At 43.8% G+C, this 16,231-nt stretch overlaps 1 protein-coding gene across 3 annotated transcripts in view; it reads right to left on the bottom strand.

Moving 5' to 3' along the window:
• The window catches only part of SKI (SKI proto-oncogene), a 106,006-nt gene extending 90,830 nt beyond the window's left edge, over positions 1–15,176 (bottom strand). For 2 of the 3 annotated variants that reach the window (XM_068414961.1, XM_068414963.1), the window contains exon 1: positions 13,480–15,176. In XM_068414961.1, coding sequence (XP_068271062.1) covers positions 13,480–14,391 — 912 coding nt within the window. In that variant the 5' untranslated portion in view covers positions 14,392–15,176. The remainder of the gene's footprint in view (positions 1–13,479) is intronic. The other variant, XM_068414962.1, reaches the window with a different exon arrangement.
• Between the last annotated feature and the right edge of the window lie 1,055 nt (positions 15,177–16,231).

Below are 16,231 nucleotides of genomic sequence, written 5' to 3'. Positions count from 1 at the left end.
GGTCGAAAAGTGTTATTATTACACTATCAACTTCTATCATTTCTGATCTTCTAATTGATTACATTATGTTAAGATCAGAAAAGCTACTTTTCTCTTTGGCTAGATCAATTATTAGCCCAAGCAGGAGAAACGTAACTGCAATCAAATTACACGCAGCTAATTCTGATATGAGCAACTGAAAAATCAGGGCCATTTTTACATTCAAATCTCAGAAAGAAGAGAGTAGATCATAACAATGTATCTCACAGAGCTCATGACTCTGTTGTGGAAGTTTATATCACATCAGTTGATAGCACATTCCATTCACAGATATTGATAAGGAGACTTTTTTTTACCTCAGCTTGTATCTTAAAAAAAAAATTCCATCCTTTATATCATTTTTAAAAGGTTCTGTAAGTCTTTGAAACATTAATATTCTCCCTAACAAAGCCAGCAGCTGCTCTGCCAGTCTGTGACATGGATGGTTTTGTTAAAAGGTTTTCATGTGGGGTTTTTTTTTCCAGTTCAGTGTGCTTTGCATATGAAACAGGACATTTCCCCACCCTCCACCCCCACTCCCTCCTAATCCAGAAGGGACCTTACTTCCTCCCTCTCAAACAAGCAGCTCATTCAGCAAAAGGGAAATCCCAAGATGCACTCGGGCAAGAAGCCTACAGAAGGAGCTTGGAAAAAAAAAAACAACAAACCAATAAACAAAAACACACCCCCCTCAAAAAAAAAAAAAGCAAGCTACCAGTGTGTCCAAAACAGCAGGAAGAGGAGCAACAGAGCTGGCAATTATGAATTTACTTCTGCAAACTACTACTTTAGGACATGGATCTGCCATGCCAGTCATTTCAAAAGTTTTTCCAGGGTAGCAATTCAGTTTTGGCCCTACAGTAACATAACCCACAGAACTGCAGTTCCCCCCTGCCAAAACAGACACTACAGAAAGGCAGTTTGGACAATCTCTTACATGATTACTGAGGTAGATTTAGTGAGGTGAATATGGAGCAACTCAATTGTTACTTTGCAATTATAATCTAAAGCAAAATTTGTTTCTATTTTTTAAAATGAAAACAAAAATCAAGCAACCTTTTCTTAGTTAAGAAATTTGTTTCAAACAGGATCCATGTGTCTCCATATTTCTCCTCCCTGAGACCTCATGCTCAGTTTGTGACATCCAAACTGTCTACAGCGATTAACTCTGATGACAGAAGGGATTATGATTTTGACTGAGTGAGTAAAAGAGTTCAAAAGAGAGGAGGGTCAAATTAATAAAAGATATTTTTTCAAGCAAAACCACCCCACACAAAAAATACAGCAATTTCAATGTAAGGGTTTTCACATCTGTGAAGATGGGATCCAGCTGCTCTTTAATGAGAACATGAATGAACATCCCTCTTAGAATCAAACAAATACATGAAGTTTCATTAATGGGAATCTAATGAAATAAAATCAAGTTATAGTAAGAGAAAACTGCACTAATAAATTAGTCCAGCTAGCAAGGGCAAATTTGATAAATTTTTAGAAACCTAAATTATAAATATGCATGTAAATCTGTATGAGTAGAATTTAAATGTAGCAATAGACTTCTGAAAAGATAACCTCCACTGAAATCCCATGAATTACTCTAAGTTTTCAGCAGAATTTGTCCCTCAAATTCTAACCAGTGAGGAAAAACTGGCTACACTCTGAAGCTATGACAAGTGATTTCCACGCTAATAGACATTTTGATAAACTTGGACGAAGCCCATTGACTTCACTGGAGTCCAACCACAGAGCAAAATGCTGCCTCAACGACCTTACCCGAATTAACGCAAGGCATTTGGACCAATTATGACTATACTTCAGGGTCTTTTTCAAACAAGCTCCTATTTCTTCCATTCCCTTGAATCAGTTCCTGGCACGGTTTGCATGACAGCACAACTACACTGATGTCAAGGGGATCATTCTTACTGCATACCAGGCAAAATAAACTGATTAAAGACCCTCAAGGTCTAGACCACAGAGTCATTTGAAATACTATCTCTTTTCTAAAATGGTAGAAGTTAAACCTCATCTACACATCTATAAATACATAAATATAACTGGACACACTGAAGTGGTTCAGGAAGGTAACGCAAGCCATGGCTGTTTACACAATACTCAGCGATGAGGCCAGAGGAAGATACTCCTGCTGTTAACGTCCTCACACACCGTCCCCTCCACTTGCGTTGAGTGCAGCTTCTCCTACAGCTACAGCTACACTTGAACTGATGAAGATTTACAAACCAAACCAAAATGAAGTGAAACAGAGAGAACACTGCAATCCTTTCTTAGCAATTTCTGTCTCATTGACTCGTTTTGGTTTTTAGAGACTGGACTGTCCTCTGGTTCACAGAATTAGAAGCTGCTGTCAGAAAAAACCTGAGTCAGTTGTGCAGCACAGCATGGGAACTACAGGTGGGGCAATAATCCATGGGCTGCTGTTACCAGTAGTCTGGTTGAAACGTGAGCTCATACTCCAGCTCCTTCCCACTCCCCCAGTGCAGCACGCATGTGCCGTGCAACTGGGAAAAAGATGCGTAACATTTTTCATCCTGAGCACTGAACTGCTAAACTCAAAATAAAATAAAGCAAAGCGTGACAATCTGTACAAATGCAAATGGCCCAAATGCCACAACTAACATTTCTAAAACCTAATTCAACTCTTTCATTTCTTAGCTGCAGGCCGTTTACTGCCACTCCTTTTTTCCACCCAAACAAAAGACGAAAGGGATGACTCAAAGCAACTTGAATTTCAAGCTAAAGCCACAAAGCACTGAAAGCCTGATCTTTAATATTAAACAGGTGTGCAGATGATATTCATTCGAGCCTCATCACAGCTAGGTTAATTGCTAAAAAAACTGTAAAAAGACCAAATTTACTTAAAAGACACATGGATAAGTTAAACAATGCTATAAATAATAACACAAGTCATATGGTAAATACAAGCAAATAGTAGTAACACCACTGCCAACTCCCTCTACCCCTTTTTCTCTCCAAATCACTGATTTTTCTTTTTTCTTTGCATTCACACTATTTTATATAATAAAATTATATAATAATTTAAACTATAAGATTATATAATAATAAAAATATTTTTTTTCCTTCAGAATTTAGTAATATTACGCACACAATCTTTGCTCTAGAATCATCAGGGCTAAAGAAGGATCAATGAATCCATTATAAAAAAGATTTTCACATGAATATGTTTCTAGAATCAAGTTTGTAGAAAGGGAGCTCCTAATTCACTATGCTGTGAGGGCCAAGGCCTTTGAACAGTAGTTCTGCATATCCACTGACCAGTGTAACAGAGCACTTCACACCACTTCACCACTCATATCACTATCTGCTGCTGAATATGGTCCAAGGATTATTTGGCTTCACCAGTTTTGCAAAAAATTACACTGCTGTGGCAAAAAAAAAAGGCAAAAAAGCCAAACAAAACTAAGCCGTTGGCTATACTAGTGCAAGGACTCATTGTATGGCATGGTTCTTAATAGTGAGTGAATGGGAACAAAGAAATATCAATAATGCACCTAATGCTGCAGTCTGTACTCTTTTGAATCTGATTTACTTCTCACAGCAGCTCTGCACCACTCTAAATACATTTATTTCAAAGGAATATTTCCAAATCATACCAGCATGGGTGAGATAATTCACACCCACTGAATAAAGTGAAACTGCTAGTGGGGAGTTAAGAATGGTGAATTCTTTTTTTTGGTTCCTTGAATGACACTCCATTATCTTTCAACTCAGATTAAGTTCTTCAGCTGTGGAATGATGGTACTTTAGAAAAGCACACTTAACATCAAACTTCATGAGAAATTCTTAATAACAAAAGTGTAAGCTCAAAATCCATTACATCAACGAAGATTACTGCAATCAGATCACATTGTAGTCTATTTTCTGCCTTTCTAGCTCATTACTCTGGATAAAAGCTATTGAACTTATTTTACTGCTATAAATACGTAAACCTGAACAACCTTGAGGATTTTTGTTTTGTTATTTTAAAAGATACTTGTCAAAAAACATAGGACCTAGAGAAATTTAATACTTAGAGTTTTTAAAAATTATTTATAGTAATTCACTGCTTTAACTGGTACTACTACAATCTCTGTTTTAGTAAGCAGCAGGATCCCCGTGCAACCTGTATTTTTTAATACTCTGCAGGATTAATTTTGTTAGCTACATCCTGAAAACAGCACCTACAAGCATTGCGTATGCAGTCCAAGACAGGCAGTACTCCAGTATTACACAATAATAGAAAGAAAATTACTATCTTGATCCCATTTCTGCCATGGGAACTGCATGGACAGCTCTTCAGATCCGTGCAGCTCTCCCACCAGAACTGGTAAGCGCGGTGTGCCCAGGTCAGCTGCCGGACTGCGCACTGCGGGGTACACTCACACAAACAGCCTCACGCAGAAGTTCTCATTTTAGCGAGAAGTTACTTTGGCCTCTTCAAGTTCAATAAATGCACTTGACTGCAGTAGCTTTCTTCTCCTGTGTTAGGTGACACAAAACAGCCTAATTTTGCTGAAAAGCAGCAGGAAAGTTTTTACTAAATGGTCAAAGATTACTAAGAGCTGCAGTACAGAAATATTTTAGACTGTTTCTTCACTGACAGAATTGGGAAGCCTCACCACCATTATCTTCTGTTTAACAGTAGTAAAGGCAACAACTTCTTATAAAAGGAGAAAATCCAAAGATTGAAAGAAAACAGGTGGTATTATTGCTGACTTTAACAGTACCACTGGCACATAACTAATGCAGATACGCATTAAAAATTCTGCAGACCCCTCCCTGGAAAAGTGTCCAACTTGACTGCCTGGCTGACCCTGCTTGGGCATGAAGAATCACAGCCTGTAACACAGGTAATGTAGGAAACAGAGGGGGCAGAGGACTTCATAAAAATGCACGATATGACAGTGAAAAGATATGAAATGGTTTTTCTTCCAGCCCTAACAGATGTTGTCCAATTAAGGATGCAAATAAATCACCCTCTGCATTGCAAGTCAGAAAACACGTACATAAAAGCTTCTAAATACATTTCAGTTTAAACTTGCATAATTCTCCCACTGGAGAAATCATCTTCAACTTATGTAATCCTTAGAAAGAGACATTATTACACACAATTCTGTACCACTAAGAAACAAGGAAGACACATCTCTGAAGAGGTGCACCCACACAAATTAATTATATGGGTGTGGAGGGAACAGAGGGGAAAAGCTGTAACAGGGCTGCAAAGCCGAGTCTGCTGTTTCCACAGAGACTGGTGTGTAACCGAGTGCAAGGGGCTGCTCCCCTTTCACCAGCCAGAACTGTCGGTTATACTTAACCCAGACTTCCTAACACTTGATATCCTGTCTGCTATTTCAATGCCCTTACTCAACGTTTCAGACAGACATTACACAAACTGGCTGGTGAAAAGGGTTGAGAAACCAAGAAGCAATCCAAGTCAATGACCTTATTCTAGAAAACGATACCATTAACTGAGAGAGGACGAAGAACAAAGCACAGGGGTACACGTCTTCTGAATGCATCACTGAAATCTTCTGCAGGAAAAGACAAGCACTAGGCTGTACCTTATTTTGTTAAGGTTGCTGCTGTCTTTTAATCCTTAAAGCCTAAGCAATTCTTGTGCTTCCAGGGCAACTGATTCTCATACCAAAACAAAACCAGTTTCACTTTAAAAAAAAAAAAAAAACACAACAGAAAACCAAACATAAAAGTCACATTTTCTACAAAGCATGTGCAAAGGTAACTGTACATAAATCAATAAACAACAAAGCCAGAAACCAAGTTATTGATTAGCTCCTTTGCTGTTTATCTCCAGTATACAGAACGCTGCTGCAATTTTTACATATACACAGAATCTCTATCCTCATGCACGTCTTCCCTGACTTTTTAAGTAAGACTGTTAAAACAAGGAAAGACTACTTAACATGAGTGAGGGTGGCAGGACCTGTCTCATTTAACAGAACATATGGCTGTGCAGCTTATCAGGTTGTTTTAATATGCATGCACCGCTTGGAGAAGCCCAATTTTATGTGAGAGCAACAAAACCATAGATGGAGCCAATGATAAGGGCTCCACGCGTGGGAATTCCCGTTGGCTTCCAGAAGAGCTCTGTCCATCAAACACTGACAGCATCAGAGCCTGAATTTGGATCAGTGTTTTTGCTACCTCGTCCAACCAAAAGTCAAAGCAAAATAATGAGCTCAGTGCAAGGGCCAATCTCTCTCAGCCAGCAGGCTTGCCCAATACCGACAGAACAGGCACGCTCAAAGTACTGCACCTGATGCAATTCTGAGGCCAAGTTTTTGGTCCTCGAATTTGCATCAGAAAAAAAGGCTGGTCCTTATCCCAGCTTTAGATACATTTCCTCATCAGTAAAAAAAAATAAAATAAAAAAAATAATTGACAAATCCTAAATACAGGAACAAAAATTCCCACCCTGTTAAGACATCTACTGCAACCTTAAAACCCAACCTTGCATGTAGCGGCCAGCAGACAAAATCCTTTCAGTCTGAAGCCAGCTCCCAGCTGCAGAAACTATCGCCCCATTCAGAAGACCTGTCAGGATCAGAGCACCATCAAACATCCATGAAACCAAAACCTCATTAATGAGCAAAATAAAAATACTGCAGTAGTAGAACTACAGGTCCTGCTCTCAGCTTTAGCACCGCGCTGTAAATGCCAGGTAAGGCCACAGATTCAGTGAAGCTGCTTTGTCTCAACACTGGTACATTCTGGTTCAGGATCTGTCCCGCTAGTCCATGCCTGCAAGTACTGCCAGTCAACACGCAGGCAGAAGTCTGATGCACACACAAGTCTGCTGTGGTTTGTGGGTGAACTGGTTCCAATTACTATGTCGGCTGATTGCTGGAGTGAGAACTGTAGAACTAGCCCCAAATCTTCAAATTAACCTCGTATGTTCCAGAAGACATGGGAACAGGTGATTTTAGTAATCCCATACGTTTGAATCTCTACACTGACAATGAAATGTGAAAGACAGGCAAGACTACCCAAGGGGTAATGAGGGACCAGAGCACATCTTTTCAGAGCAAGCTTGCTTCTCTGTAATTATTTTCCAAGAACACATACTGACTGTATTAGAGACTGAGAGTGTGGAATAGCATCAAAAAAAGTGGTGCAGATTTATTAATGTGTATTACCCAGCTTCAGAAAACATATGCAAACAAATTAGGTATTATCTAATAAACTGTATCATTAACACACATACTATAATTGACAAATTTAAAACAAAACCATGCTATATTGCTACATTTTAAAGTAATGCTTCCTGTACGTGAAGATCAATTTGAATTAAGTGCTCTATGGCCACTCAGCTAAAATAGATTAGCCCAGTAATTGACAGTATTCCATCGATAGGTTCTCTACAATTCAGTCTAAGTTACTTTTGTCTAAGCTCTAATTTTTTTTCCAAGAACCCCCTGTTGGATTTAGTGTAACTGTTCCAGGACAGCTCCCTCTAAATAAGAGTCACAGTGTCAAGTTCAAAGTTCCCTTTTTAAACGAGAAAAGTGAGAATTAAAAAATTTTCTGGGTCTAAGTACTGCGCACATTGAGATAATTCTTTGTGCGATGGCAAAGCAGTTTGGCCAGCTAAGCCAGCAATGTGAGTTCCAATCATCAGTTATCAGCAGTAACAGACAGCCGGCCCACTCCTTACTGCAGTCAGTACCATTCAAACCCCTTAACTTTGGCAAAACAACTTTGCTAAGAGATGAAAATAGCATGAGTTTTCAATAAGAATGGACAATGCATCTCTTTAGATACCCAAATCTTGCTTGGGCTCAACCACTTAGATGTAGCCCCAAAGTTCCCCTTGTTCTAGCAGCGTTGAGAATCAAGGAAGGTGCAGATAAGGTACAAGTGGCTGCCAGAATTTTAACCACTGCGCTGTCTAGACATGCTCTGAGCAGCCTCATACAGACACCTCCAGATGCTTTTACAACACTGAGCTAAACGCGCCTCTCAGCAAGTGAAAACACACCCTCATTGGTCACTCAGCTGCAGCTAGTGATAACCACGCTCATATCCTGGCAGAGGGACCAGGTGTCAGGCTCCTACAACATCCAAAAAATAAACTGTGTTTACACGCATCTTCAAAGCATGCTACTGTTTGGGCAGAACATACGCCCAAGCCCGAAACCACAGAAATGGAGAGGCAAGTGAGACCGCCCAGACAATGAAGGGAGAGGCGTATGTTTAAATATCTGAGGCAGTGATTTTCAAAAGAAGAGATTGCATATAATTCCCTCCCTAATTCAAGAGGACCGAATTCAAGAACTTAGGAACTCTTCTGGGGCAACAGAGAGCCATAGTTGACTCAACATCATTAGATCATTATTTGCAGCATATTCTTTGTCTAACACACATGCACGTACCTGCTGCTTTGTTCTTGATCTACAACATCTGTAAAACTGTTTGCACGCTTGGGAAAAAATGCTGATGTCTGCTTAAACACTGACATCTCCTCAGGTACACAGGATTTTCTTTGAGCATAGTATTGTTTTTGAAGTTCAACTTTTAAGCTGTAAAAGGATTCTGACCTAAACTACTGCCTCAAGACTTCAACATTTTTGCTGTAGGGACTTCAAAATTTTTACTGGAAAATCTCTAATGTAATTCTTGAACACCAGGTAAGAGAACAAATTACCTCACTGCTCCATGGAAAAACAATTGAACCCTTACCTCTTAGGCAAAATTTTCCAAGAGTATCTATCAAGTCAGTTTGTACCAAAAAGAATCAATCCATCCAGCAGTCTGAACACCACTGCCTGTGAATAAAATCAGAATCTCTCTGCCACACCTACCATAGGACATGTACTATCAACAAATAAAGAAGATTACTACTGTCAGGAGGCAGGACTTTAGGATACAGAAAGATACACATTCAAGCTCTACTACTGCAGCATTTCAGGTGGCCATTAAGCACAGCACCTAGCAGTCCACAGCTACCCTACAGCTCAGGCAGTACCGCACTATTTCACTTCCAGCAATTTTTGTTCTTTGATTTGGCTGCACACTTGACCTGGCTAAACCTTGCTCCAGCTGAGAAAGCTGCATGTTGTGGCAGCACCGGGTTGGTAGGCATTGTGAAATAAAGTGGGAGGCCTTGTATGCTCATTTGTGTGTCAGTACCCAGAATGCTGCTTCTAGCTTCCAGCTACTTCATAGAAGTGCTGCTGGGACTTGAACCGTGGGAACACCGCAGCGCTAGCGCGTGTGGGTGTGTTCACACGTGTGCAAGGAAAGCCCTCTTCTTTAGTGTCTGATCACACACAGTTTCGCTAAAAGTACAGATGTCTGGCACACAGGTAGGAAATATGAAAGCACTGTCACACGTTGCTCAGTTCAATATTTAAAAAAAGAAAAAAAAAAAGGTTCAAAACAGAGTAGAACCCACCCTCCTTTACTGGAAACAGCAACCAACACAACCTTCAGGCCTGGTTTTTGAACTAATTCAACCACAGTGGAGGCATACTGATGTTAAGGAAGCAGAGAGCTGTCTGTCACACAGAAGTGGAAAGAGTGTGAGAGACACACCAAGAGATATCTATCCCAGCAAGTGAACACTCAACATGCACCAGCTGCTGAGCTCAATAAAAAAGGCTTTGGCACTGATGATGGATTTCTAGGACCCTGTTTTGCAACGCTGTCAGGTTATACACATTTTAAATTTCTACAAACACCCCAGAATGTAATGGTTATGCTCCATGCCAGTAATGGTGGATGAAGTCAGAGACAGGTAGGGAAACAGGCCACCCACTCAAGTAAAAGCTGTGTTGGTACATGGAGACTCTGAAAGACCAGAGAGAAAACAAAGCTGAAAACACACTTGCATGAGCAAGTGAGAAGGTGGAAAGCCCAGTGAAGGATACAAAGGAAAACGGAGAAGGTATTGTATGACTCAAGAATTAAGTGCGAGCTTTGGGAAGTGGCAAAAAGGTGAAGAAGCTTATGGGAGGTCAATCACTCATCCAAAGATGAACAGGGAGGATATAAAAATCAAAATTTTAGAAGAGGGTACGGAAAGTGGCCAAGGTCTCTATGGTTCCTGCTCGTGTGGGGGCTCCAACTGCCACTACTCCCTCCAGTTGTTGGCCAGGACCCTTTGCTAACCTCATACAGATCTAGACGAAAGCTGCTTCTGCGAGTGGCAAGAGCAGGCAACACGCATCTTGTTCAACCAACCAGGCTGACTGAGAGACAACGTATCGGCACGTATGTATCCAGCTCTCAAGAGAGACATACAGATATGCACAATGGATACTTGATGCATATAGAAATATATGTTGGGAATGAAACATCTAGGTAAAGCTATGCCTTGTAGCAATGCTTTAAAACCAACAAAGGAAAAAAAAACGGAAAAAAAGAAGAGACAGGGGAAAAGGCAGTTTTGCCAGTACGCTGGATCTGCAACTGGGGCTTGTGCCAACCCAGCTCCTCCATTTAAGTCAGATCCTTAAAGGGCAGAGCTGTGCTGGCAGAAACCTACACATCTCAGCACATAAACCTCATGAAGACACACAAAGAGGTCAAAAAACTCCCTGCTTCTTAAACAGCCATAAAAACGGTCATATGCATCCCATGCTACCAACATACTAACAGAGCGCCAAGGAAAACACAACACACAAAGCAATGTGTACACACACACACACAAATAAATAAATAGGGAAACTGATAAAAAGCCCAGTCTTGAAAGTAGAAGACCAAATATCTGACACAGCAGACTACAGCACACAACACACACAAACACCTCTGTATAAAACAGAACAAAGCAATGGAGAGATCTACATCAAAAAGGAAGACCACCACAAAGACACATATGCTTCAGCCTTTCATCCACACAGACAGAGAGACACAGAGCCCAACAGACACACAAAACCCACAGAGACTGACAGTAATTAGCACAAACACACAGACATGGGACCATCCTTTTATTTCCTTACTAGGCATCTAAACTTTACTCCAATGTTACTTGCCCCTGGCCACAGTCTACCAATCTTAGAGCCTGATTAAATCTCTCCGTAATTATCTGCACACACTGCTACAACTCAAATGACCTTAGCATATGATATCCGTTGGCTAAGCCCAATGGAAAAAGACTTTAGAAAAAGGAAGGATAAGCGTACAAAACTCTGCCAGCACCGTCAGAGTCTCCTCAAGACTGCACCACATTAACAGGAGAGCCCTAAAGACAGCTCAAAAGCCTTGAAACTTAAGCCCAATTCTGCACAGTATGTATGAGAAAGCATTCTTTTTTCCCTACCCCATCATCTGAGCACACACTTACCACTCTGTTTTCCCCCATCAAACTCCTTGCCACCTCCCAAATGAACCTATGCAGGAGACTTAACATTTTATGACAGAATTTTGGCAAAATTTTGTGAGAAATAGATGGCCACGATTTCCTTACCAAATAGTGAACTCCAAAAATTATGTATCTTGAATTCACTCTGCAAGTAGTGCTGCGCTGCAAGCCGATTTTGGAGGGTGGGGGAAGAGGGCTTGCCTAGCTCAGTTGTTCTGAACCAGGACCTATTAAAGGGTCACCAAAAAAGTCAGGCAAAGCCGAGATTTAGTGGTCTTGTCTTGTTCTCCACCTGCAACCTCAGCGGGGTGCTGGATAAATCATAAAATTGAACAGAATGCCATAAAAGCCTTGTAAGAAAAGGAAAGCACACCTCCACTAACATTCGTTTTAATTAAACTCTGGAAATGACCCAGCTAGGGGCACACTACCTTTCTGGGGCAAGAATGTGGAGATGTCTTAATTTTGCTTCCCAAAGTACGCCCTTGAAAATTCATTTCCCACCATGAAAAACACCTCCACTTTCAGAGCCGTATTCTCCTCTCGCAGACATTCATACACATCTATCCCACCATTCCATCTTAGCACATGACTGACGGAGAATAGACAAGCCATTAAAAACACATCCACCTCCAACCACGGAGATAATGTGGCTCATTACTGCCGAGCTTTGTCACAGCGGTTCTGACACTCAGGCAGGAGGAAAAGGGGGGGTGAGGACAAGGACTGAGACAGGGGCTAAGCACAAGAAACTTGAACGAGTGAGACTCTTAATCGAAAAACACGGAGGCCAATCAAACCAGGCCTCTTACGCTAGCTGGAGGAATTACCGCATTGTTTGCACAGCATATTTTAAAACCCCTTGGTTTTGTTTGCATATTTTTGTTGCGTGTTTTACAAAGACAAGCTCTACCTAAGTCCGAGTGACTGCCCCTTTAAACAGGTATTCGGTAAGTTAATTAAGAATTTTACTGAACGTTCTCAGTGGGCTTTAAACGTTGCTTCTCTTTTCGAAGCTTGTGTGTCATTGCCCTTCCACCCCAGACACACAGAACCAAAGAAAAGTTCGGAAATCTCTGACAGATGAGGCAGAATCTAACCAACAAACCTGCTGCGTAAAACTCAGTAGGCAAGAGTTTGCTTTAACCTTACACTGGGGGGAAGGAGCGGGAAGTGAATTGCTCACCCCCCAGCCAACTGCACCAGCCAGCCAGCCAGACATCCTGGGGTCTGTAAGCAAAGTCCTCAAGGCCTTGTTGCAGTGCTGCCCGCCCATCAGGACCCTGCCAGATGCCAAGGCAGCCTCCCACCCACACACCAGGGATTCTGGGATCTAAAGGCAGCTCAGACTGAAAGAAAAACAAAAGACACCTAAAAAAAAAAAATATGCTGTAGCTGTCTGGCTCAGCACAGCATGGCATACCGTAAGGAGCTGCTGCAGCTGGCCCTAGACAGATTCATTTACTGAACGTATACATAATCCAATATACAAAAGCCTGTCTGCTGGAGAGATTCAGACTCCATAGGGATACTCTAAAAGCAGGGACTTCTCCATTCACATTCCGCACACTTAATCTGAACACCAGTAACCTGCATTACTGTCAGGATTTTTTCTTAGCAGCCACATTTTATTCCAATAGGCGGCTTTGGACAATTTAGCCCGCACCTCCGTCCCTGGCGGCATGCAGTTGAGCAGAAAATTGTATGTATTTGCCTCTGAAGCGATCAGTAACTTGTCTTTTTCTGGCTTCTTCCTTGTCTTGACCCCTAATTGAAGCTCTGAAGACCCGAAATCACAGAACTTCCTGCCGAAGTCTGGGGTAATGTGATGGGTTTCAAAGATCAGGTTCAATGTACAGTAAGACATGCAAACAGACATATATAATTTAAACAAACTCCAACTACCGTGTTCAAAACAAAAGTGGAGAAAAAAAGGTGCCATCTCAAACACTGCTTGTCCACATTAACACACACGTGGTGAGAATTAAGAACACGATTAGACTGCTAAATGACTCAAAGGAAAAGCAGCTGGTAACAAATTCGGTGTATCAATGGATGTTACTGAAATTATAGAAAATTCCTTTTCTCTTTCTCCCCCCACCCCCTTTAAAATTGAAGGCTTCACTTACCCTGGGGGCTTTCCTCTTGTATTTGTTGTTATAGTCAAATTTTTCTTTCATTTCATCTAAGAGCTGGCCCAGTCTAGCTTTCTCCTCTTTCCCAGTGTAATCCTGGCTGAGGAGGATATAGGATCTCCAGTTTGCGGAGTCAAAGCCCCAGTGGCAAGTCCTGTTTTCCAGAGATTTGTGAGAGTGGACCACAAATTTGTGAGGTGGGTACATAAGCCTGCAGTCCAAGCACTGGATGCAGGCTGCGCTGGGGTTGCTGTAAAGCTCTGGCACCAAGAGTCCCTTACACTTCCCAAAGCATTCGTGATACACCTTAAAGCTCTTCTCTGTAAGCTCCAGCTCAATTGTGCTAGAGAATTCCTTCTTGCAGTGAGGAGGATAGGTGCCACCATAAAGCAAGGCGTTACAAAGCCTCTCAGCATCAGTTTTAGTGATGAGCCCGCAGGAAGGAGCAGAGAAGGGCAGGATGCCCATGACTTTGAGGATTTCCAGCTGGTCAGCAGTGCATCTGGAGCAGTAAATATGCAGCTCATCACACACCGAATTAATCTGCTGCAGGGAGAAGTCCCTGAGCACCGAGTTCAGGATCTGGGGCAAGCAAAGCCGCTTTTCTCCACCCACCACGAAGCAGGAGATGGTTTCCCCTTCCAGGATGGTCTCGCACCTCTCTGTAGATCTGTCCGAGGGCATGAAGAAGGGACCAGGCATTACGGGAGGAGGCTGGATAGGGGGCAGATGAAGTACAGGTTCTGCTGGGTCTTTGCCATTGTCCTTCTTGTACATCTCCTGTGCCCATCGTGCTGAGAAAGCAGCAGGGCCACCCAGGGAGCTCATAGAGCTCAGATGAAACTGTTCCAAGGTCTTCTGCAGTCCTGGATGAGGCTGGAAGCTGCTTCTACTTACAGTCTCCATTTTTTAGTTTCTATTCCCAAAACAAACAACAAAAATCCCCAGTTATCTTCCACCCCGGTACAAATCCACTTAAGGGATTGTTTTTAAGAAAAAAAATTATGAAGAAAATAAAACAACCCACCCTTCTTTCTTTCTCCTTCCCACTCAGGTTTAGCAATCCACTAACGAATAGGAAATAAATCCTTTTGTATGCGTGTCTCTCTCTTCTTTCTTTTCTCTTGGTTTGTTAAAATTTCAAAACCTCCAAGTCTCCAAGCTGCCCCGATGGAGCACAGAGTCCCGGCAAAAAGAGGTCTTCATCCGAGCACTCACCGCCTCAGCCAACCCCCCAGGCAAACCAATCCCGCCTCCCACACCTCCACCACACACACTCACTCACACACACACGCCACCCACAGAAATACAAAAAGTCTGTGCCACGCTCCGAGCACCAGCGGCTCAAATACGTTCTGGCGGCTGCTGCTTCTCTGCAGTAATCACCCTTCTGTCCATATCCACCGAAAGGAAGGCGCGGGGGAGGAAAGTAAAAAGCAGGAGAAGGAAGAAAGCTTGGTCTGTGGAAGGGAACAACGCAGAAGAAAAGGAAAAGGCCCAAATCTCTGGCACTTCCAAAACGGCGCGGGGGCTTCGGACGGACAATAAGCAGGCTCCCTTCCCCCTCGTGGTCCCGCAGCTTGATCTGGGAGGACTCCTCGTCTCTCGGTTCGCCTTTCTTCCCTTATTTCTCTCGGTCTTCTCGGCGTGCCGTGGGGAGCCGCGGTAACAGAGCGCACATCCTCCCAGCTCCTCTTTCCAGCAGAGACTGAGAGTGCCTCAGAGCTGAGCTAATGCAGGCTGGCTCAGCCTCCCTCACTCCTCCTCCTCCTCCTCCCCCCCTCTGTTTGTTGGTGTCTGCCTCAGTCATTGAATCCCGGCCAAGAATGTGACCAACTCCCCAGGCCGGGCTCTTCCAGGAACAGCGGCCGCCTCCCCCCTCCGCGCTGCGCTCCGCTTCGGCACAGGCAGGCGCGCAGCACGGCCCCGGGCGGCAGCGCCGGGGAGGGAGGTAAACTGCTGGGTTCACAGACCGCCGCGCCGCCAAGGAGGGGCGGTAGGGCGAGGGCTTTTTCCTCTGGCCGCGTTCTGGAGAGCGGTAACAAGGGAACAAGCGAGAACGCGCCCGCCTCACGCTCGCACGCACACGAAGCGCAAGCACGCCACGCAACCCTGCCCGTCGAAAAACCCGCTTACAACGCTTAAGTCCAACTTCGAGCACACGCCTCTCTACGAGCCGAAATCGCACGCGTACAAAGACAATTTATGGCCGAAGCCAGCACATCCTCGGCTGCACAACGTGGCGGGCCGCGCACCCGCGTTTCCTGCTCTGCTGACACGCACGCCACGCGCCCGCCTCACCCGCGACGCCCGTGCGCGTGTAACACGTGGAAGGAGCGTGAGGCACAACTGCAAGACAGGCGTGCGGGAGGTGGGGGAGCTGCCCAAGCCCTCGCTGAAGCAGTAACGCAGAGACAGGCAAGAAAAAACACATTTATCGCCAACGCGGGCAAGTCGGTACCTCCACTGCAACGCGGGGCGGCGGGGGAGCGCCGAGGCCGGCGGCCACGCGGACCGCGCCAGCGCTGACCCGGAAACGAGCGCCCTCTACCGAGCGACGCGCATCCTCCGAGCCGAGGACTGCCCCGCACCGGCCGGCCCCGGCCCCGCACCGACCGGCCCCGGCCCGGCCCCGCACGGCTGGGAAGAGCCGCAAGCAAAGCGCCCTCTGCGCATCGGCGCCGCGAAGTTTATTACGATTTTACTCTTCTGCTCGGGAGCGAGGTGCTCTCCGCTATTAATACCA

This window comes from Nyctibius grandis, chromosome 17 (assembly GCF_013368605.1).
Source record: "Nyctibius grandis isolate bNycGra1 chromosome 17, bNycGra1.pri, whole genome shotgun sequence".
NCBI lineage: Eukaryota > Metazoa > Chordata > Aves > Nyctibiiformes > Nyctibiidae > Nyctibius > Nyctibius grandis.
The sequence above is the reverse complement of the archived record's forward strand: the minus strand, read 5'-3'. Positions and strand labels throughout refer to the sequence as shown.